At 41.7% G+C, this 22,669-nt stretch overlaps 1 protein-coding gene across 1 annotated transcript in view; it reads left to right on the top strand.

The window, feature by feature from the left end:
- The first annotated feature begins 1,752 nt into the window (after positions 1-1,752).
- Positions 1,753-22,669, top strand: part of ALDH7A1 (aldehyde dehydrogenase 7 family member A1) — a 38,355-nt gene continuing 17,438 nt past the window's right edge. Inside the window, exons 1-9 of the mRNA XM_082380712.1 lie at positions 1,753-1,977; positions 3,268-3,321; positions 3,867-3,932; positions 10,628-10,708; positions 11,037-11,160; positions 13,980-14,112; positions 15,818-15,862; positions 18,823-18,900; positions 20,989-21,086. Coding sequence (XP_082236838.1) covers positions 1,786-1,977; positions 3,268-3,321; positions 3,867-3,932; positions 10,628-10,708; positions 11,037-11,160; positions 13,980-14,112; positions 15,818-15,862; positions 18,823-18,900; positions 20,989-21,086 — 871 coding nt within the window. The 5' untranslated portion in view covers positions 1,753-1,785. The remainder of the gene's footprint in view (positions 1,978-3,267; positions 3,322-3,866; positions 3,933-10,627; positions 10,709-11,036; positions 11,161-13,979; positions 14,113-15,817; positions 15,863-18,822; positions 18,901-20,988; positions 21,087-22,669) is intronic.

The raw sequence follows: 22,669 nt of genomic DNA, 5'->3' as shown, positions 1-22,669 counted from the left end.
AGAAATTAGAACACTCCCTAACACCATACACAAAAATAAACTCAAAATGGATTAAAGACCTAAATGTAAGGCCAGACACGATAAAACTCTTAGAGGAAAACATAGGCAGAACACTCTATGACATAAATCACAGCAGGATCCTTCTTGACCCACCTCTTAAAGAAATGGAAATAAAAACAAAAATAAACGAATGGGACCTAATGAGACTTAAAAGATTTTGCACAGCAAAGGAAACCATGAATAAGACGAAAAGACAACCCGCAGAATGGGAGAAAATATTTGCAAATGAAGCAACTGACACAGGATTAACCTCCAAAATTTATAAGCAGCTCATGCAGCTCAATATCAAAAAAATAAACAACCCAATCCAAAAATGGGCAGAACACCTAAATAGACATTTCTCCGAAGAAGATATACAGATTGCCAACAAACACATGAAAGAATGCTCAACATCACTAATGATTAGAGAAATGCAAATCAAAACTACAATGAGGTATCCTCTCACACCAGTCAGAATGGCCATCATCAAAAAATCTAGAAACAATAAATGCTGGAGAGGGTGTGGAGAAAAGGGAACCCTCTTGCACTGTTGGTGGGAATGTAAATTGATACAGCCACTATGGAGAACAGTATGGAGGTTCCTTAAAAAACTAAAATTAGAACTATCATACGACCCAGCAATCCTACAACTGGACATATACCCTGAGAAAACCATAATTCAAAAAGAGGCATGTACCACAATGTTCATTGCAGCTCTATTTACAATAGCCAGGACATGGAAGCAACCTAAATGTCCATGGACAGATGAATGGATAAAGAAGATGTGGCACATATATACAATGGAATATTACTCAGCCATAAAAAGAAATGAAGTCGAGTTATTTGTAGTGATGTGGATGGACCTAGAGTCTGTCATACAGAGTGAAGTAAGTCAGAAAGAGAAAAACAAATACCGTATGCTAACACATATATATGGAATCTAAATAAAAAAGAAAAAAAAGGTTCTGAAGAACCTAGGGGCAGGACAGGAATAAAGACACAGACTAGAGAATGGACTTGAGGACACGGGGAGGGGGAAGGGTAAGCTGGGATGAAGTGAGAGAGTGGCATGGACATGTATACACTACCAAATGTAAAACAGCTAGTGGGAAGCAGCCGCATAGCACAGGGAGATCAGCTCGGTGCTTTGTGACCACCTAGAGGGGTGGGATAGGGAGGGTGGGAGGGAGACGCAAGAGGGAGCAGATATGGGGATATATGTATATGTATAGCTGACTCACTTTGTTATAAAGCAGAAACTAACACACCATTGTAAAGCAATTATACTCCAGTAAAGATAAAAAAAATACAGCAGAAAAAAAAAAAGAAATACCGACTCTCAGACCCCAGTCTGGACCCACCAGATCAAAATGTTCATTTAACACGATGGCCAGGTGATTACTCACACATTTCAGTCTGACAAGGCCTGCTCTAACCTACTGTATTTTAGAGCCAGTATTTTGCTGAAAAAAAATTTCTAGCTGGTGCCGCTGTTCTCAGTTTCTTTCACCAGATGGCAGTAGCCCATTCACTTCCTCCCAGCCCCACTGTCTCAGGCCGGGTTTAAGCTCCGGGCTACGGTTCCGAGCTCCTGCGGAAGACCCAAATAGGCAGGGAGACGCCAGGGGAGGGGGCGGACCCTGTGGGTGGGACCGGACCTGCCCAATGGGTTCCTCCGGGTGGGGGGCGGGACCCTATTTCAGCTGCTCCTCGGGACGCAGGCGCAGTGCGCCTCTCTGGCTCAGTATGTGGCGCTTTCGCGGCCTGTTCTGCGTGCACGTTGCAAGGAAGAGTAAGCTCTCGGGACCTTTGAACAGGCCTGCCGCCTTCATGTCCACTCTGCTCATCAATCAGCCTCAGTATGCTTGGCTCAAGGAGCTGGGGCTCCGCGAGGAAAACGAGGGCGTGTATAATGGAAGCTGGGGAGGCCGGGGAGAGGTATGCGGGCGTCCCGGGCAACCTCTGCGGCCTCACTTCGCCCCGGGAGGCCGGACAGGCACTGCCCAGCTCGAGTCCCCACGGATGCTGTCGGCGGTTGTACTGGGTGGGAAGTTTTGAAGTCCACAGTAAAAGTTCCCTCACGTAGAATGTCTTAAAAATACCGTTAGATTTTAGGTCCGGTGTGTTATGGAGAATCGAGTTTATTTTGGAGCTGGTTGGGGTTGAAGTTCCCACGCATACTTGAAACCGTGGGGCAGAGTTCTGCACTCTAGTGAGAAATGCCACACGCTTAGCGGTGGAAATTATCGGAATTTTGTGCTTGACTGTGGCTCCTCACGTGTGAGGTGCGCCACAGGTAATGTTCTACAGTATAGTTTTATCTTGTCTTCTTTTCTGAAATCCTTTGGAATGCAAGCTCGGACTTGCTGAAATCCTATCATGTTTTCATTGGGCTCTGAGCTTCCTTGAGGGCTGGGTTTTCAGCGTTTCTCTATTTCCAGAGCCTGACACCGTCCTTGACACCCAGTTAATGTTCAATAAAATGTTTTATAGACTAGGATGGAAAGGTTAGGTTATTATCACCTAGATTTTTTTGAGAGCTGCATACAAAAGAAAGCTTTTATAAGAAAATGTTATGTAACGTTCTGATAGTTTGTTGAATGAACCTGCTTTGTTAGAGGAAACACATCTTTTAGTTATCTGTGACTGTAGGAGATGCAGGCGGTTTTAATTGTTCCCCAAATCCCCCCCTCCCCCATTGGTGGTTTCAGCCTGTTTTTCCTGTGGTATTCAATCATTAGATTCATGGATAAATACCCTCTCCTGAAAGCCTTTTTTAAAGCTACACCTGGGTTTTTTCTTTATAATTGACCTCTCCAGTTTGTGTGGACACAGGCGTTTCCCATGGTTGTCTAGCTTTGGCCATTTCACCCCTTACCAGAGGGCAGGCAGAGTAAGGGAGAGAGGGAATAAGTTAAACTTGTAACTTTGGTCTGTTGTTAATGGAAAAAGAGGCAAAATAATGGAAAACATTTAGGCTTTTGTTTAAATACCTAATATTTAGAATGGTGAAGGTGGGTTTTGCAGAAAAGGTTGTTCTGAATGTTCAGGTCAAAAATGAAAGAGCTCTGTAGAGTCGTTTATTTGTAACAAGTTAATGTAAAGGTTCTGAGTTTGAATATTGTGTCTTAGTCTTTTTTTTCCCCTTTTTTTCCTTCCCCCATTTGATCTGCTCCCCCAGTTTGGGATTACATTTTCTATTTATGGTGATCATCTTTTTGTTTTAAGGTTATCACCACCTATTGTCCTGCTAACAATGAGCCGATTGCGAGAGTCCGACAGGTAAGTGGGTTTTTTTTTTTTTAATGCAAAATGCCCACTGGGAGTTTGTGCCAGTGATGACGAGCAATACAACTTTACAAAGTCAAAGAATAATGTTTCTTTTTAATGTAACATTTAAGAATATCTGAGGGAGACTCTCGATGGGGGTGTGTGTGCCCCAGAAAAGGTGAACCCTAGAGAGGACTCGGGAGGGGGTCCATTGAAGGCCATGCTTCTGGATCACCTGGGGACTTTTGTTAGAATGAATGTTCTGACCTCTTAAATCTGGGTTGGAGCCTGAGGTTCTGAATTTCTAATACACCTCAGGTATTGCTCACAGATGAGGCTCCTGGACCTTGCTTTGAGAAACAAGGTTTTAAAAAGCACAGATTCTAACTTACTGAATTCCAGCAAGTTTTTGGAAGTGTAGGCTGTGAAAATCATTTTAAAGCACAAATCTTAGGGTCAACCAGAGACTTTACAATTCTTTTCCAGAAACCTTTGTTCTTAGAAGATCATCACTGCCCTTTCCTTTTCCCTTTGACTCCCTCCAAATCTTTATTTAGGCCAGCATGGCTGACTACGAGGAAACCGTAAAGAAAGCAAGAGAAGCATGGAGAATCTGGGCAGATGTAAGTATGGAGGCCACGGCACGATTACCTACTGTAATGACGGTGAGATAAGAGACATCTGATGAACAGGTCAGTGCCCCCTTGCTGAAACAGGAGCTCCTGGGGGCTGTGACTGTCTCCTCTGCTGTAGTCCTAACGTAGTGCCTTTTCCACATTTGGCCTTCAGTAATTCGGTAATTTTAAAGGGAATAGAACTCTACTGATGTAGCATAAACTTGATCTATGAACACTTTATTCTCCAACTGAAGTTACTTGAATTTATAATTAAGCAAAGAGAAAAGAGTATCTATGCTAAAAATACCTGTAGGCTCCTTCTCCCTCTCCCTGCCAGTTTTTTCGGGGTTGGGGGTATCTTAGCAGTAGGTCGACACTCCCGGTTCAAAGGGCAGTGGTGGCAGTGACCCCTCTTACCGGGCCTAAACTCCAGTTCCTCAACAGTCTGATGAGGCTTTGAGGCCGGTTCTGCCTTCTTCATCTGTCTCCACCAGGAGTTCTGTGAGTTGGTGTAGGGATTTTGACTGGAGCTGGGCTGGGCCACACTGAGCTATCACTAGATAAGGGCCTAGGTCTGGAGGAGGGGAAAGTAAAGAACTGGCCTAGTCTGGATCTCTCAGGCCTCCCTCACCTCCCCCACCCTGAATATCCCTTTTGGTCTTCAGCTGAAGGCCCAAAGCAGCAGGAATATCCGGTCGGTTTACCCAGCTCTGCCCCTGGGTATGTTACTTCACCTTAGTGTGCTTTGTCTTGTAAAAAGGGGAGACCAGGTGTGCTTACCTCTTGAGTTATCGTGAGGGTTAAATGAGTTAATCATTTAAAGTGCTTGCAGACAGGGGCAAACCTACGTACCCGTGAGCTTGATTTCTAGAACTATATGCTGCTGGGTCTGTGACTGGGGAGCCTCAGTGGTTTTTTGTTTTTCTCCTGAATCCGTGATTGCTGTGGGGAGTTGGGGAAGGGCAGACTCTCCAGGAGAGCCCTGGGTTGGATGCAGGGTTATTGTCAGCCAAGAGACCGCCTCTGTGCAAAGCAGGAAGAACATCTCTTTAATTCTGGCTGTAAGTTATGCTCAGGGTTCCATTATATACAATCAAAAATATCCTTGAACAAAGAAAATACCACTTCCAAAAGTAAGCAGTGTGCTAAGTAAAGTTCACCTTAGCAGGATAGAGAATTGTGACCAAAGCTGTGCCAACTTATTTTAAGTCAGCCGGTTCCACCTCTGCGGGTCTCACATCTGCGGATACGGAGTGCTGACTGTTCTCAGCCACTCTGTGTAAGGGACTTGAGCATCCACAAGTTTTGGAATCCATGGGGGTCCTGGAACCAATCTCCTGTGGATACTGAAGGACAATTGTACTTTTTTGTTTTTTTAATTAATAGACTTTATATTTTACAGCAGTTTTAGGGTGAAACTACAGGGGAGGAAAATTTTTTATTCTCTGCTAGGTTCTTTGGCTGTTCTAATAATCAGCATACAGCAGATTGGCAGGAGAAAAACAAATTTTAATTTTGTATGAGGGGGAGACACAAAGATATGAGACCCAAAGGCAGTCAGGCAGTTGAGGCTTATATACCATCCTGATCTAAGGAAAGGGATGGGGGCCTGGGGCTTCAAAGAAGAGGAGGACAAATCTCAGGAATGTGAGAAGAGCAAGTGTTTGGTAACAAATGTTTTCCCTCATGCAGATAAGTCAGATATAAAAAGTTAACCTCTGGCGATAGCTCCTGGTATAGGTCCCCTTTCTAAGTTCTTGTAGGCAGTTAAGGAGGAGTTGGAAATTTTTTCCGAGTCTGCAGCGCTTTGATTGCCTTTAGCTCAAAATAATGCCAAAGAACATGCCAGGCTGGCCCGTTCTGGGGTGGCTTGAACCCCTTCAACGGAAGGATGATCAGGAAGTGTAGAGTTCCTTACTCCCCATCACTTCTGCAAGTTTCCTGTATTAATACCCTGCATTAGTGTGGTAAGTGTTAATTGGTGAGCCAATATGGACACATTAGTATTAACTGAAGTCCATATTTCGCATTAGGATTCACTCTTTGCATGTGCTATTTTGAATGCTAGTGAAACTTTTGACCAGAAACTTCCATTATATGTGTGTCTTTACCCACAGTAAATACAATCTTGTTTGAAAAAAGATTTGTGTGAATTTAGGGTCTTTTCTTTCCCTGAACTGGCTTTTAGGTTAGTCTTGGCTTTGCCCGAGGGGGTGGCAGCTGGCATTGTGATGTCTTTCTTTAATATTGTGCTGTACTTTGTTGTTGTTGCTACTTTTGAATTCAGGTTCTTACTTGGTGCCTGCTCGTTACTCAACCGGGCCAGCCTCTGCACCTAACATTCTTACTATTTCTGCTTTTGCTTGTTAGACCTCTCCGTAGAGTCGGGGTGTTAAGTGGGAACAGGTGGCTTTCCTGGGTGACGGTAAAATCAGTCGGGAATCCCACTTGTTAGAATTTGAGTTAAGCAATTGAGTCCAAAGTTTAGGGAAGAAGCAGAACCTTTCCTAACTGTGCCTCTGGACTCCTGCCAGCAGGGCTGCTGGTTCTCAAACAAGAACAGACCAAAGCTTGATCCCCTCCTGGTATATACACTTGTCCTCTTGGATGCTGCCTCGTGTGGGGCTACTTCTGCTTGGTCCTGACCTTTCTGGATGGCCTTGCCTGTGAGGACAAGCCACGGTTTCGTTTAGTTCATTTGTGTTAAACCTGGAATTTTTCAAAGGGAACTTTGTCTCCTTTTTCCTTAAAAAAAAGTATGAAAACATGAAAAGGTAGTTATAAAAACATTTCTTTCTCTTAACTAAAACTAACCACAGGGAACCTGGTTGGGACTTCTTGCTCTGTTGCTTTCTTTCATGAGTTAAGTTTAGTCTGAATGCCACCTGTTTCTGCCTCTCTCCATCCGCTGTGTGTGTCATCATTTTCCCTCTCCATTTCTGGTGAGGAAGTGCCAGAGATGGCAGGAACTGTGAATGGGCCTTCTCTAGCTGAATCAAAGGATACCAGATACTTGGTAACCCTTTAACATGGGTGGGTATCTTTGTAGTACTTCCCCAAGGGCTCATAGTTCTCTCCTATGGCTGCCTTTGCTGCTCATTCTAAATCTAACTTCACAGTGAGGTGTGTAGGGATAAGGACTCTCATTTCCCGTCTCAGGAGGGTCTGAGGTTACTGATGCCCTGTCACGCTGGGGCTGATCAAGCCCACACGGGGAATATGGCTGTATTCCTGGTTTCCTGCTCCCCCCTCATATCCCTCACCTCACACCTAATCCTGGCTTTCCTCTCATCTCTTGCTGCTCCTACTAAGCATCTTGGAAGCTGGAGGAAAAAGAAAAAAAAAAAAAAGCCAGGTTTGAGTGGTCTGGGATGGAATGTAGTTTAAACCATGGGTGGTGGTTCTAATGCGTAGCCAGGGTTGAGACTTGATCAATTACCAAGTCTTAAACACTTTGAATCATATTTCTCTCTATTGCTATTTTTGTGGTCCAGACAGCCACCATCTCTTGTCTGGCCTCATTTCCTACCTGAGTCTTTTCTCCCTCCAGTCCATTTTCTATACCACATTTAGAGTGATATTTTATAAATTTATTTATTTTATTATTTTATTTTATTTATTTATTGTTTTTGGTTGCGTTGGGTCTTTGTTGCTGCTTCGTTGCTTTTCTCTAGTTGCAGCGAGCGGGGGCTACTCTTCGTTGCAGTGCATGGGCTTCTCATTGCGGTGGCTTCTCTTGTTGCAGAGCACGGGCTCTAGGCACACGGGCTTCAGTAGTTGTGGCACGTGGGCTCAGTAGTTGTGGCTCGAGGGCGCTAGAGCACAGGCTCAGTAGTTGTGGTGCACGGGCTTAGTTGCTCCGCGGCATGTGGGATCTTCCCGGGCTAGGGCTCGAACCCGTGTCCCCTGCATTGGCAGGAGGATTCTTAACCACTGAGCCACCAGGAAGCCCTAGGGTGGTATTTTAAAAAGCACTGTGATTTTTCTCCCCACCATATAAAACTCTCTAGTGATTTCCCCACTGCTCTTTGGATCCTTTACATAGTCCTTTGCAGTGTGGCCCCTACTTTCCTCTCCTACCTCTTTGAAGTCTTTATAGTTTTACAAAATCACCGTGTTCTCTTGTCTTTTAGCCTTTGCGTATGTTATGCTCCGTGTCCCCCATACTTTCTCTACCTCTTCAGCTGGTAAACACCAGTCCTGCTTTAGGTCTTAGGTCTCAACTCTAAACTTCTTTAAAAAGTCTCCTTCCTCCCCACCTCCTTGCCCCCAAGGAATGCTAGGTTAACACTCATAGGTGGTCCAGTTGTGCAGTCTAGCTCCATCACGGTGTTTACCACATGAAATTGTAATCTCCTGTTTTGTGTCTACCACCCTCACTCAACCATTGGCTCTAGGGGGCATGAATCGTAGCTGACTTGTTTCCCTAGTATCCCGGGGGTTAGCACAATATCTGGCACATAGAACGTGTGCAGTAAGTGGTGGTCGAAAGACTGATAGAATAAATGTGCTTAGTATAGCCATGTGTACTGAGTTGGCCATTCTGAGTTGAAATTAACCAATTTGCTAAGTTTATAAATGTGTGGGCTAAATTCGATCAAAACATTATTAAACCCATTCCATGCCTTAGAAAATACAAAGGATCTGTGCTACTTCATTTAATGTTATAATTTTTGTTCACTGTTTCTGAAAGTGTGCGGGTATTGTAAAAATGGCAAATAGCAACATACAAAATGTGGAGAATGGAAGTCTCTTATGATTCCATTTCCCAGAAATTACAACTGTTAATATCTTTTATATTCCTTCAAACGTAATGCATATGGTAAGTAAACTTTTGCTTATCTTGCTATTTTTATGGCTTTTAAAAGTTTTTCCTTATAAATCTACTTTATTCTTCTTAGAGAGTGTCAAGCATTCCATTTTATGGCTATTCCATAATTAACCAATCATATACCGATGGACATTTAGATGGTTTCTGTTTTCTCTACTGGAAACAGCACTGCAGTAAATGCTGTTGTACCTCTACTGTTGCACACTTATGTATATACTCAATTTCCAGAAGTAGAACTGCCTGTTCAAAGCAGGGGACATTTTAAATGTTAATAGAATACCAAACTACCCTTCAGAAAAGCTATACTAAGACCTTTGGGGTACATCTGGGAAGGAGAGAGAGCGAAGAAGAGCCCTGAGCTCACGGTCAAGCTCTGGGAGGCCTCTCTGTGAGGAGGGCATGGGGGGACTGGCTGCAGCCTGGAGGAGTGGGAATGGTCCTGTTAGTTGCCTTTCGAGGGAGAGGTGGAATAAATCAGGAAGAGCTGGAAGGGAGAGAAGGGGTGACATCGTAGGTGGCAAAAGTATGTCTTCATTCATGCATCACATCTCAAACTTAATATGGCCCAACCTGTACTCCACCTCCAAAAAAAAATCCTGATGCTTCTTCTGAGTTATCTTCATCCCTGTAATTCTGCTTCCATCTACCTAGCCATTCAAGCCAGAGACCTGGGAGTCACCCTTAGTGCTTTCATTTCCCATACCTGTTCCATTAGTGTGTTCTGTCCATTCTACTTCCAAAATAGATTCTGAATCCACTTTTTGTCTCCCTCGCTTCTATCTTAAGGCTAAGTCACCATTATTTTTTGCCTGGGCTAGTAGAACATGTTCTTAGTTGGTCTCCCTGCTTCTACTCTTTTCCCCTCCAATTTATTCTACATCCATCAGGCACTGATCTTAGAAAAGTTCAAGCGAATCATCTTATTCTGCCTCTTAAAAACCATTAAAGACTTCCCATTGCACCTGGAGTAAAATTCAGACTCCTTAAAGCTCCTTCTAGCTGTAGGCGTAGTGTCCTTCTCAGTCAGCCCCTCATATATGATAGGCTTTTATTTTCCATGGGTCTCTTACATGTTTTTCTTTTCCTTGGGAAGAATATTCCTATGGTTGACTTTTCCTAACCTTAGGTTTCAGCTTAAATCTCACCTTGGAGATTTGGGCTGACAGCCTTTTAGGTAAAGTAATGTACCCATTTATCCTCCAAGCCTGCTGTTTCCTCTGTCTTAGAACCCTCTTTATTTCCTTGGTCTTTATAGCCCTTGTGGCACTTCGTAATTATTTGTTGCCTCCCCCCGCCCGTTATTAGCACCATGACTGCTGCTAGATAATAATTATTTGCTCCATGATTGCCTCACTTATTTTAGCCCCGGTGCCTAGTACTACTGTTGTCACATAGTATGTAGGTGCTCAGAAAGTATTTGGTGAGTGAGTGGTACTATTTGGATGGATTATGGAATACCAGCTTTGTAAGTAAGCTGAATTTAGGGTTTGGGCATGCAGTCAATTTGACCCATATGAAAATACCTCTGGGAATCATAAAGGGTTACAGGTATGTAAGGCATTCTGAGCTTTCTGGAGCCATCCCAAAAAGTTGTGTTCAATCTGAATTTCTCTCTGTACTTAGCACAGCCCTTGGCTCACCAAGAAGGTATCACCTGGATATTTTTTTGGTCTCTGGTATGGGTTTTAGGGCCTGCCATGTCACAGTCTTGATGGGATCAAAACAGTTGTCTTTTTTTTTTTTTTTTAAAACAGTTGTCTTTGATGTGCTTGTACTTTGTTCTCTTATTGCACATTTATCTAATGCTTACTGTGTTATAGACACGAGCTTACACTTTGAATCAGACACTAAAATTCCATTCTTTTCTTAGATTCCTGCTCCAAAGCGAGGAGAAGTAGTGAGACAGATTGGTGATGCCTTGCGGGAGAAGATCCAAGTACTAGGAAGCTTGGTAAAGTATTTTTGTAGTAAATATACAATCCTTTGAGTGAGGAGTAAGGCTATCTTGTCCTCCTGTGTATAGGATTGTGATTTTTAAGAAGAGTAATTTATATATTTCAAAAATCTTTTCTTTAGAGGGAAGATTAACAAGATGGACAGGAAAAAGTGAAGACAATTCTTGGGTTTTAAAATTCTTCAGAAAAATAAGAACAGACTTTCTGAAGTTTATGAGCATCACAAAACAGAAACAAAATATGTTTTGATTTCCCCACCATAAATTTAATGTTTAAAGTATGAATTCTATTGGAAAAATGCAGCTTGGTCTTTTGTATTTTTAGGTGTCTTTGGAGATGGGGAAGATCTTAGTGGAAGGTGTGGGAGAAGTTCAAGAGTATGTGGATATTTGTGATTATGCTGTTGGCTTATCTCGGATGATTGGGGGACCCATCCTGCCTTCTGAAAGTAAGCAATAAAGTCAGTTCAGCTAAGAGATTTTTTATTTTATTTTATTTATTTTTAAGAGTTTCATACTCTAATACAGAGAGCTCCAAAAATTTCTCTGGCTGTGAACAGTTTGCAAAAAAAGGAATTTCAGGTAATACATAGATATGATAATAACTTTAATCTCTTTACTAAGAAAGGCAAATTAAAACAGATGAAGACATCAGATTAAAATGCTTAAACTTTAAAAAAAATTTTTTTTTTCTTTTTTTTTAATTAATTTATTTTATTTATTTACTTTTGGCTGCGTTGGGTCTTCGTTGCTGCGTGCGGGCCCTCTCCAATTGCGGCGAGCGGGGGCTACTCTTCGCTGCAGTGCGCGGGCTTCTCACTGCGGTGACTTCTCTTGTTGCAGAGCACGGGCTCTAGGCGCGCGGGCCTCAGCAGCTGCGGCACATGGGCTTCAGTATCTGTGGCTCGCGGGCTCTGGAGCGCAGGCTCAGTAGTTGTGGTGCACGGGCTTAGTTGCTCCGCGGCATGCGGGATCCTCCTGGACCAGGGCTCGAACCCGCGTCCCCTGCATTGGCAGGCGGACTCTTAACCACTGCGCCACCAGGGAAGCCCTAAAAAAATTTTTTTAAATTGGCAAGTCCATGGGTGAGACAGACACTCTTTTATGGGGACTTTAGGCAATGTGGATCGCCAGTCTGTCTGGGGAACAATTTGGAAAAATATCTGTCCAAAGAGCCTTAAATACTTTATACCAGTTTCCAGAATCTAATTGAAGTAGATAATCTGAAATGTGGCTGAGGTTCATGTGTGAAGATGTTCATTGTCCTATTAATAGGAAACATTAGAAATGACCTACATGTCAAATCATATGACAAAAGTTGAGTAAACAATTTTGGCAGTCTATTAGCAGGCATTAAAAAAATCATGAAGTTTGCTTTCCCCAACCCCCAATTTTATGGGAAAGTTGTATTTACTTATTTTTGAATTATTTTAATTTTTTTGAAGAGGTAATATATTCATATCACAAAATTAAAAAGGAATAAAAGGGTAAAGAATGAAAGGCTTTTGTCCTCCCCACAGGATACTCCATAGTATCTCCATGGAAGTATCAAATGTTTCTGGTTTCTTGTGTATCTTTTTAGAGCTTTTATTCACGTGCAGGCAAATATGTGTCTTTTAGGAACATAAACATTAGCAAACTGTATGTTCTGTTCTCTACTTTTTTCCTACTTAATGTGTCTTAGAAATTGTTTCATATTATTCCAGTAAGGTACTTCCTTCATCTTTTTTTATGATTGTCTGTTTGTTGTAAGGATGGCCACTTCCTAAAAGATGGATATTTAGGGTATTTTCAGTCTTTGGTTGTTAAACTGTGCTGCAAGGACAAACCTTGTACTTAATGATGAGGACAAGGAAAAGTACCAGGGTGGAAGTCTGCCAAAGTAGTAACTTTGTTACTTGGTTGTTTGTCACGGCAGAATTATTGATGATTGTTATTGTCTTCTTTATATTTGTCTATATTTTCCAAAGTTTCCACAATGGGAATTGTGTTACATTTATAGTCAGGAAAAGAAATTTTTAAAAAAATCGTATTTTCCTATTTTTTCTTAGACTATCGGGCAAATTCCCTGCTTGTAGGAAGAGTTAGGGGATTCTTTTCAAATGTACAGTTACTGTCTTTAATTAGATACATAATAGCGATTGCCTTTAGCCATTAGTAAATGTGTTACTTCAGCACTACTGGAGGGCACAGTGTGAGGGGGAGAGATGGGTGGAGAGGGAACCTTGGGTAGCGACTTTTCTTGGAGTTTGGACTTTACCCTGAGGGCAGCTCCAGTACTGATCCAGACACCAAAGTGTGGCAGGCTGTGGAGGGATGTTATCAGAGCTGCACTGGCCTACTTGGGGGGAGGATAAAGACGGGAGGGGCAGAGAAGAGGAGGCAGGCCCTGCAGGAAGAGGCCCCGTGGGGCTGTACCAGCACATCATCTCCAGGGAGATTAGGGTTCCTAGAATAAGGAAGGGCCTGGGAATGAGGTGCAGCAAGTGGTGGGTTCCCTGTTTTTGCTAGCAGTGTGAGCATGGCCAGAAAGGTGGATGGCTGGGAGCGTGACCTTCCTAGTGCTTTTAACCAGGTTTTGTGAGCCTTTACACTCCTTGCTCTGGTTCTTCACTGCTCCAGCTGCCTTTGATTAAAATAAGGCCCTTGTGGGATTATGGTGTCTTTAAGTTTAAAGTTTGTCTATAAAATGCAAATGGTTCAATTTGTATTTTCAGTTTTCCTGTATGTATGTAAAGATGTGTGCAATTCATTCATTCAGCATTTTTATAATTATTATAACTTTTTTGCCTGTACGTGAGCCACTTTGTTTTGAATTTAGAGAGGTTAGCTGAGGGCTTCATCAGGCAACGTCAAGAACAGAACAGAACACGACCCTGAGAGTCATGACTCCTGTGTTGTGGTCATGCCCTGCCCTTGCCAATCACGTCACCTAGGACACATCTCATCTACTCTCTGAAGTTTCCTTGTCTCCCAGATGGGGCTGAAACTGCCCTGATCTACACCGAGTTCCTATGAGCAGAGGCATAATGGATATCCTCATGGTTTATAAGATAATGTGGTAGTAATAATAGCTTTTGTTGTATGCTAATTAATGTACCAACATCCCACAGCTGTGTAAAGTAATCTGCTACAAGGCATCTGGAGTCCCCACCTGGTCTGGTGCACCTTTGTTCTGAAAATGGAAGATTGCAGACTTTGTTCTTATTACCTTGACAGGCATGAAATTAACATGCTTAAGCATGTTGCATGCCTTCCCTGTCCTCAGGACCTGGCCATGCGCTCATTGAACAGTGGAATCCTGTAGGCCTGGTTGGAATCATAACTGCGTTCAACTTCCCTGTGGCCGTGTATGGCTGGAACAACGCCATCGCCATGACCTGTGGGAATGCCTGCCTTTGGTAAGAACGGCTCATTTTCTTATCCAGTAGTTAGATGGTAAAAGTAGCTATTTTCAGGTACTACTGAAAGTATTGCAAATGTACTGAAATGTTTTCTACTACTCTTTCAATTAACATAGCTAAGTCACACCTGGTAGTTGTGAAATGCTGATTTTAAATTATTACAAATTTTACCATTGGTAAAATTTATATTTTTTGACCTCCTTTTTTTTGACACAGCCTTGTCCCCTGTTCCTTCCAGTTGTTTCCACCCCAAGCAGGCGTACTGTACTTCAGTTCTGACACTATCTGGACTCAGTGTCAGGCTCCACCTGTTTAAGGGCTCAGTCTTCCACGATACTGCCCCTACTTAAGATGCAAGCTGCAGATGTTCCCGGTCGCCAGGACATCTGTAGTTCTGACCAACCATCTACAAATCTGGAGGTTCCTGTGAGCCATTCGTTTCAGTAATTCATTAGAATGGCCTACAAAATTCAAGAAAGCGCAATATTTAATGACTGCAGTTTTATTTTAAAGGATACATATAGGGCATGGTCTAGAAGGGTCCCAGACGCAGAGCTTCCCTGCTCTCTCCCTGTGAGGTGAGGACACGTCACCTTCCTAACCAGGAGGCTCCACTGAGCTTTCGTGTCCAGAATTTTTATGGGGGTTTTATTACGTTGGCATGATTGAGTAAATCATCGTACATGTGATTGAACATAAGTCTTCATCCCTCCTCCCCTCCCCACGGTTGATCTTTCTGGTGACCAATGACCAGCACCCATCCTGACGCTATCTTGGGGGCGGGCCCACTAGTCACCTCATTAGCATAACAAAGACACTTCTATCACTCGGGAAATTCCGAGGGGTGTTGATACAGGGTGTGCCAGAAAACTGGGACTGAAAACCAGATAGTCTTTATTATACTGTACTAACAAACAGAAAACTAAGTGAACAAGTAGGAGGGAAAAAAAGAACTTGTGATACGTCACAACCTTCTTCTAAAAATTCGATTCTTTTTTTTAACTCAATAAAATTTGATAGTGAATTCCCAAGTGATTCTGAGGCACTTGGCCATATTCCCATTGATGCATTAAATGTTACATCGCTATAAAATATGTGATGGTAAAAATTAGCTGGGACAGTGTCAGTATTTATAGATGACAAAACAGTTGCTTGTTTTTAGCTTTCATGTTCAATGGAGGAACTTAGATCGGGAAAACCAGGAGAATTGTCTTTGCCCCTTTTGTATCTGTCCCGCTAATATGTACTGATCTTAGTGTTGTATTCAGTTGAAGGTATTCAAAGACTGTATGAAAGCAAGGGCATAGTTGGGAGGATTAATTATCTGGCACCATGTTGCCAAAGGCTAGTTGTATAGTTTTCCTCAGCCCTCTGAGTCTTCCAATGAAAGTTCATGTTGATTGATTTCTGTTTTACTCAGTTTCCATAATTGGCAGAGGTTAATGTAACAGTTCCTGTGATCAGTGCAGCAAACAGGTTCAGAATTGCTTGGTGCCATTTTTCTATTTATAAAAGTTTTATAGTTCCGTAGGTCCCAGAGGCACCAAGCTGAAGGATAGATTTCTCTTTCAGTTACTAGGCTCAGTTGTTTAATTGGAGAGAACTTTTTCTCACAAAGACTTCTGCTTGAAAATAAAAGGTATTTATGATTTCCACCAAATTAAACTGCCTTTTTTTTGTTTTGTTTTTTTACCCTTATAAGGAAAGGAGCTCCAACAACTTCCCTCATTAGTGTAGCTGTCACAAAGTAAGTATGTGTGACTTTCTTCTTTCTGGGTATGGAAGAATCTTAAAAGGGTGATTGATAGGCACTGAATTTTTAATCTGACATGAAAGTGTCATATTTATTTTAGCATGGAGTTTGGATAAACTCTTTCTTCTTTGGTTGTAATAACATTTTTGTATCGTTAGGCCGTTTACAGAGCTTTTTCAGAGCCATACATTTCAGTCTTGGGAAACATGCCAGTTACTGATGTAAATGTTGAATTTGAACTCTTAAAACATTTTTTTTTTGTCACTTGCAAAATAAAAACAAATCCAATGGAGAGGAAATAGTCTTGCAATTTAGGGGCTTTATGCTATAACTATTCAGCATGTTAATGGTCTTGATTTCTACTCACCTGATACTTATTGCTTTTGTTTAATAGACAGTTAGCAAAGCAGAAAGAAAGGGTTATTATATTATTCCATTGATTCTTCTAACACTAAAATGTATTTCATCTTTCGGTTAAAAAAATTTCTGTTTTATTTATTCCTATTTGGAAACATGACAACTCTGATTAGGTCATAAAATCAGTGTTACTAATTTATCATTCCAGAATTTAGAGAATGTGTAGAAGAGAGTGCCTTCCCATGTAGGGTGACAGTGGGCCCTTGATGTTCCATCGTTTGCGTGGTCTACATTCTCTGATTTAAAGAATTGTTGGTAGAGAGTTTGTGATGGATTCTATACATAAGAGGGTCCTTAACGTTGGAAGGTCATTTAGGAACACTGGCTTAGGAAGTGAAAAGTCGGCTAAAAAAAGAGTAGCGTGTGTTAAGTGTTTACTTGAAAGGAATATGTGATATTGAGGAAACAATATCTTTCAAGGCAAAGTTGTTCAAATTAAATATTAAGAAGAACACTGATATGCAAAACACATAAAAATGATGAGATTCCCCAGGCAATTTTTAAAAATAATCCTTAAAAAAAAAAAAGTTAATGTGGACATAGTGAACTGACTTGCCAATTGTTATTAGTAGCTGGTTAAATTATTATTAATTTTGATATTAGTTCTAAGTTATTGTTGCCTTTTAAATGTTTGCTTTATTTATTTACTTTAAACCTTTGAAGGGTTTGAGGTGTTCATAGGAACATGGATGATTTTTTTTTTTAGGTAATTGAGAATATTATCTGATTTTGTAATGTAAGACAATAAGTAAAATGATGCTAAATTGTGTTGGAATTAACCAAGGGTGCTGCAACGTCCACTGGGAGTTTTTAAAATTCAGCTAATATTCAGACTCATAAAATGACCACATATTGTACAGAGGTACAGAAGGATATAGGACAGGACCATAGTTTGCTAGGAGGATAGCATCAGGTATTCCTCTTGATTCAGTGTCTTTGTAGCAGTTTATTCAGGGCAAAGGAGATGAGCTCTATACTGGACAGGTGTGGAGGTTGCCCTGGCTTAAAAGCCTAATGCCCCACATGAGCTAAAATGTCTTGTAACAATTCTATCCACGTGGCTTCCAACCACCCACCAGGGACGTACAGTCACAGGAGTCACTGCGCTCAGAGAAGGGCAAAAGCATGAGGTTCCCAGTTGTAGTTCTCAGGTCGTTTATTCCAGTTTAGATTGAGTTGACCAGTCAGGGGTCGTTTTTACCATGAGCCATATTGTCTAGGTAGCATTGTTGATACTCTGGCATTTTTCAGGTAACTTGAGGAACAAAACTAAAGAGTTAACCCAAGGTCAGATTCTCATGCATTAGGGGAAGAGGGTTTGGTTAACCTTTACCCACAGGCCAAAGCAAAATACCTACCCTTCAGCAGCAGTTAGCTACTTGTATAGGTAGTAGATATACCCTGAATCCCTGGAGAGAATTGTACAGCCTGACAGCTGGTCTCAGACGTGACAACTGCAGTGTGTGGTCCTTGATTGGGTGGAGGAAAGAAAACTGCTGTAAAGGACATTTTTGGGGACAATTGGAGAATTTACTTAGGCATGACAATGGTATCTTTTTTATGGAAGTGGGTATAGGATTTGGATCCTTTTGAAATTTAAGTTAAGCAAATTAGAAAGTAGCCAGTAGCTTGGGATGACTGATTGAAAGAACTTTTGCTCTATTGAGGCCCATGCTCCTCAGGAAGCTCAAAATCAATGAAAGAACCCTGTTTCAGAGAAATCAGAATTACTGGAGTCATTTTTTACAACTTAAAATCAGATTTAAGTAGCATTGAACTGTGTTTCTCATTTTGACTCTAACAGCCTAAGTTGTAAGCAGACAAAGAAAAAGCTGTGCTTGTCCACCTTACTTTAGCCTGGAGGGCACTATTTCCTGACTAAGAGGTTGGCATGAAGCCAGTGGAAACTAGTCCTGACCTTCTCTGGGGTTCTGCAGGCAGGTCCAGTGCCCTCTGCTCTGTCTTCCCAGCATACTGTCTAGGTTTGGCGAACCTCTTTCCCTTTTCATCCTTTACCACTTCTCTGGCTGGCTCTGCTTGGCAGAGATGCGTCAAAACCTCTCATTTGCTAATGGGAGCTATCTTTCGTTTTCTTCATCTTTGTGGGTTTTAGTCCATATTTCCCTTTTTATTTCTTTAACATCATTTTAGTGGATTTGTGGTGAGAAGCCAAAAAAAAAAAATGCCCTGCAATCAGTCTACCATCTTGAACCAGATATGTCTTTATAGTTTGGCAGAAAATACTTGAGAATAGTGATCACTTGAACTTCCTGACCAGTGCTTTAGATGTTTTGTTTATTTTGCATGTCTTCTTCTTAAGTTTCTTTTAGAAAAAAAAAAAAAGAGTCCCGCTTTTTAAGTGTTTGAAAACCTCATCTGTAGTGTGTGAGGAGAAATCTAGGCCTGGATATTTGAGGGCTGGGAGAGAAAGTTGAAAAAAGAAAGTAGTCACGTAGTTGGAATTTATTGTTATTTTTCAAAAAATGGTAAGAAATGAAATCACTCCCTTCCTTAGTAATTGCTTTTTTTTTCCCTAGGATAATAGCCAAGGTTCTGGAGGACAACAAGCTGCCTGGTGCGATTTGTTCCTTGACTTGTGGTGGAGCGGATATTGGGTAGGTCAATAATAGGCCCAGAGTGTCTTTCTGCTGAAGGGCTTGGGTTGGTCAACTAGAATCATCTTTACTGGAATTTCGAAACTCAGTATAGCTCAGGAGCTGAGAGTGGTTTTTTTGGAATCATTATTTTTACGGATCTCATTGGGCTTTACTTCATTAATGTGTAGCGTCTGTTGGAGGATGAGTGAGAACTGTCTTTTTCATTGCCCAGAGCTACTATTGTAAGGTGTTTATATCCTAAAATAACACCCTGCTGTACCACTGTGCAGCCCATGGCTTCCTAATGCTTGATTTATCAACGTGCTCACTTACAAAGCAAAGCTGTGGAATTGTGCTCTGGTTTCTCACTCCCCACCAAGGACCTAACCTCTTCTCTGGGTTCTTCAGCTGACCAATAAAGGGAACCCTGGAGACACAACTTCTAATTTATTGTTTTTTAAAAATCGTCATGTAATTCACATACCATAAAGTTCTCTCTTTAAAAATGTACAATTCAGTGGTTTTTAGAATAGTCAGTCACAATGTTGTGTAACCATCCCCATTACCTTATTCCAGAACATTTTTGTTACCCCCAAAGGGACCTGGTACCCATTAGCAGTCATTTCCCCCTCCCCTTCCCCTGCAGCCCCTCATCGACTTCATGCCTGTTGGTTCGCCTCTTCGGGGTGTTTCAGGTAAATGGTATCATGCGGCCTTTGTATCCGGCTGCTTTCACTTGGCAGAATGTCATAGCATCTTTTCAGCTGGAATGGACTGTACTGTCTCTGAACCATGGTGAAAGCTGGTTCTAGCAGCCTTGACTTTGATTAGATGGCGTTTCATAGGAGTCAGGTCTTAGAACCCTTACAGGTGTGATGAACGTGTTAGTCCCCCTCCAGCACTTTGACCGCACGATTGTACTTCATGGGCAGTCTCAAAAAGGTGTAATAAATGACTCCTTTTTTTTAGATAAGTGAGAAAATTTTAGAAATTTTATTTAGAAAATACAACTCCCACATAAAGAGTGCATAGTGAAGTATTATCTAAATTGTCATTTAAAACAAATAGTCTATCCTTTGACCCACTCTGTTCTTGTACTTTGGGCGTGCAGTCATTCACGTTGGCCTTGGAATAGCTCAGATAATAACAGTAATGTGTGCAGAAGGGCTTTACCCAGCAACCCCCTTGAGTGTCAGTGCTCACATGTGCCGGGCTGACCTGGGAAGCCCACACGCACTGTCTCATCTCACAGTTCCAGCCCTGCGTTGCTCTGATGCTGTGGCTGCCTTGCTTGGCCCACACCAAGCCCTTTGAAGCTCTGAGCTGTGAGCAAGAAGGTTCAGATCAGTAGTGTCTGGTCTACATTCCTTAGAAACTGGAAATAGCACAGCCTTTCTAAGTCAGCTTCCAAGAAGGATCCTTAGGATATTTCCCTACAGTCTTTAAAATTTTCTTTTTTTTTTTTTGCATATTTTTTAAAAATTTATTTTTTATTTTTGGCCGCGTTGGGTCTTCGTCGCGGCACATGGAGTCTCTCTAGTTGTGGTGTGCGGTGTTCTCTCTCTAGTTGTAGCGTGTGGGCTCTCTCGTTGAGGCACACAAGCTTAGTAGTTGTGGCACGTGGGCTTAGTTGCCCCGCGGCATGTGGGATCTTAGTTCCCCAACCAGGCATTGAACCCGCATCCCCTGCATTGGAAGGCGGCTTCTTTACCACTGGACCACCAGGGAAGTCCCTAAACTTTTAGTTCTTACAGGAGTCAGTTTTAAGAGACTGCAAAATAACTGGGATGCTCATCAAGGAACTGCTACGGTCGTATTGTCCAGTCACCCATCAGTACAAGAAGGAATATCTTCCTTAACAACGTCCTTGTGGTGATTTCTGTTTACGGAGAGCTCCCAGAATGGGTTAGCCTGTTCTGCTGTATGGTTCTCCTTGTGAAAATCATTGTCATGAAGACCTTCCCTTGCTCCCTTGGGATAGATCCTTGTGTCTTTCACTGACTGTCTTTCCATGACAGGGGTTTCAGAGTTTTCTGGCCTGGCACCGTCGAGTGCCACCATTGCTAGGTTTCTCTGCTTGGCTGACCGTGTCTGTTCCCCTTGCAGCACAGCCATGGCCAAAGATGAGCGAATGAACCTGCTGTCCTTCACTGGGAGCACTCAGGTGGGAAAAAAAGTGGCTCTTATGGTGCAGGAGAGGTTTGGTAAGTGTTGGCTTTATATCGAGCTTTTAATTCCCTCAGGTATGGATATGAAATAAAGATTGGGTTTTTTTCCTTGACCTTTTCCATGGAGACACCAGCCGTGTTTATTTGAATGTCCAAGTAAAAGGAAGGGTACAGTTAATAGTGGCTTAATATTAGGGAGATAGCAGATTTAATAGCATAATTTGGAAAAGGATGTCATTCCCTCCCTAAATGACCATAGTGGAATCATATCAAATGCAGTTATCAATTTCTATCAGACTGGTTTGGCAAATAAAAAAGAAAACTCACAATTTAAACAGGACCAGAGAGAGTACAGGACCTAGAGTGAATGTGGTGTTGAAGACTTACATCTGTTTTTCTCTCATTTCTGTTTCATGCGTATATGACTGAAAAGGGTTGTAAGACATAGCTTTGTATGCTCTACTTTATGGCTCACTAAAGAGGTTTTCTAGGATAATATTGACGGTCAATTTTTGCCTATTTTGCTGATTTAGACTCTAACCCTAGCATAAGATGAGACTCGAATAGTTAATCTGTCAGCTATTTTGCTATATGGGCATTGCTTTTAAAAAGGAAGTTTACAAACTATTAGAGCTAATAAACATGGTTGGCAAGGTTGCAGGATACAAAAATCATTTGTATTTCTATACATTAACAATGAGCAATCTGAAAATGAAATTCATAAAACTTCCATTTACAGTAGCATCAAAAAGAATAAAATTCTTAGGAATAAATTTAACAAAAGAAGTATAAGTCTTTCACACAGAGTACCACAAAGCATCATTGAAAGAAATTTTAAAAGACCTAAATAAATGTAAAGACCTCCCATTTTCACTGTTTGGAAACAATTTAATATTATTACTGCCCGAGATCAGTTCTGTCCAAGTGATTTGCAGATTGAATGCAATCCCTTTCAAAATGTCACTTGGCTTCTTTGTAGAAATGACAAGCTGATTCTAAAGTTCATATGAAATGCAAGGGACCCCAAATAGCCAAAACAGTCTTGGAAAGAACAAAGTCAGAGGACTCACACTTCCCAATTTCAGAATTTATTACAGAAGTATAGTAATCCAGACTATGTGTACTGGCGTAAAGATAGAAAAATCAATGGAATAGATTGAGAGCCCAGAAATGCACGCTTACACTTATGGTCAAGGGTGCCAAGACATTTCAACGAGGAAAATAGTCTTCAACAAATAGTGCTGGGACAACTAGATAACCGTAACGTATGTATGAAGTTGGACCCCAACCTACCCCTATACACAAAAATTAATTCAAAATATATCAAAGACCTAAAGGTGAGAGCTAGAACTATAAAATGCTTGAAGGAAACATAGGAATAGGTCTTTGTGACCTTCGATTAGGCAGTGGTTTCTTAGATATGACAACTAAAGCAGAAGCAACAAAAGAAAGAATAGATAAATTAGACTTCATCAAAATTAAAAACTTTTCTGTTTCAAAGGACACACCATCAGGACTTCGCTGGCGGTCCAGCGGTTGAGACTTCGCCTTCCAATGCAGGGGGCACGGGTTTGATCCCTGGTCGGGGAGCTGAGATTCCCACATGCGTCGCAGCCAAA

The sequence above is a fragment of the Balaenoptera borealis genome, assembly GCF_965194805.1.
Source record: "Balaenoptera borealis genome assembly, chromosome: 2".
In the NCBI taxonomy this organism is placed as follows: Eukaryota; Metazoa; Chordata; class Mammalia; order Artiodactyla; family Balaenopteridae; genus Balaenoptera; species Balaenoptera borealis.
Note: the sequence above shows the minus strand (reverse complement) of the source record. Positions and strands in the feature narration are given on the sequence as shown.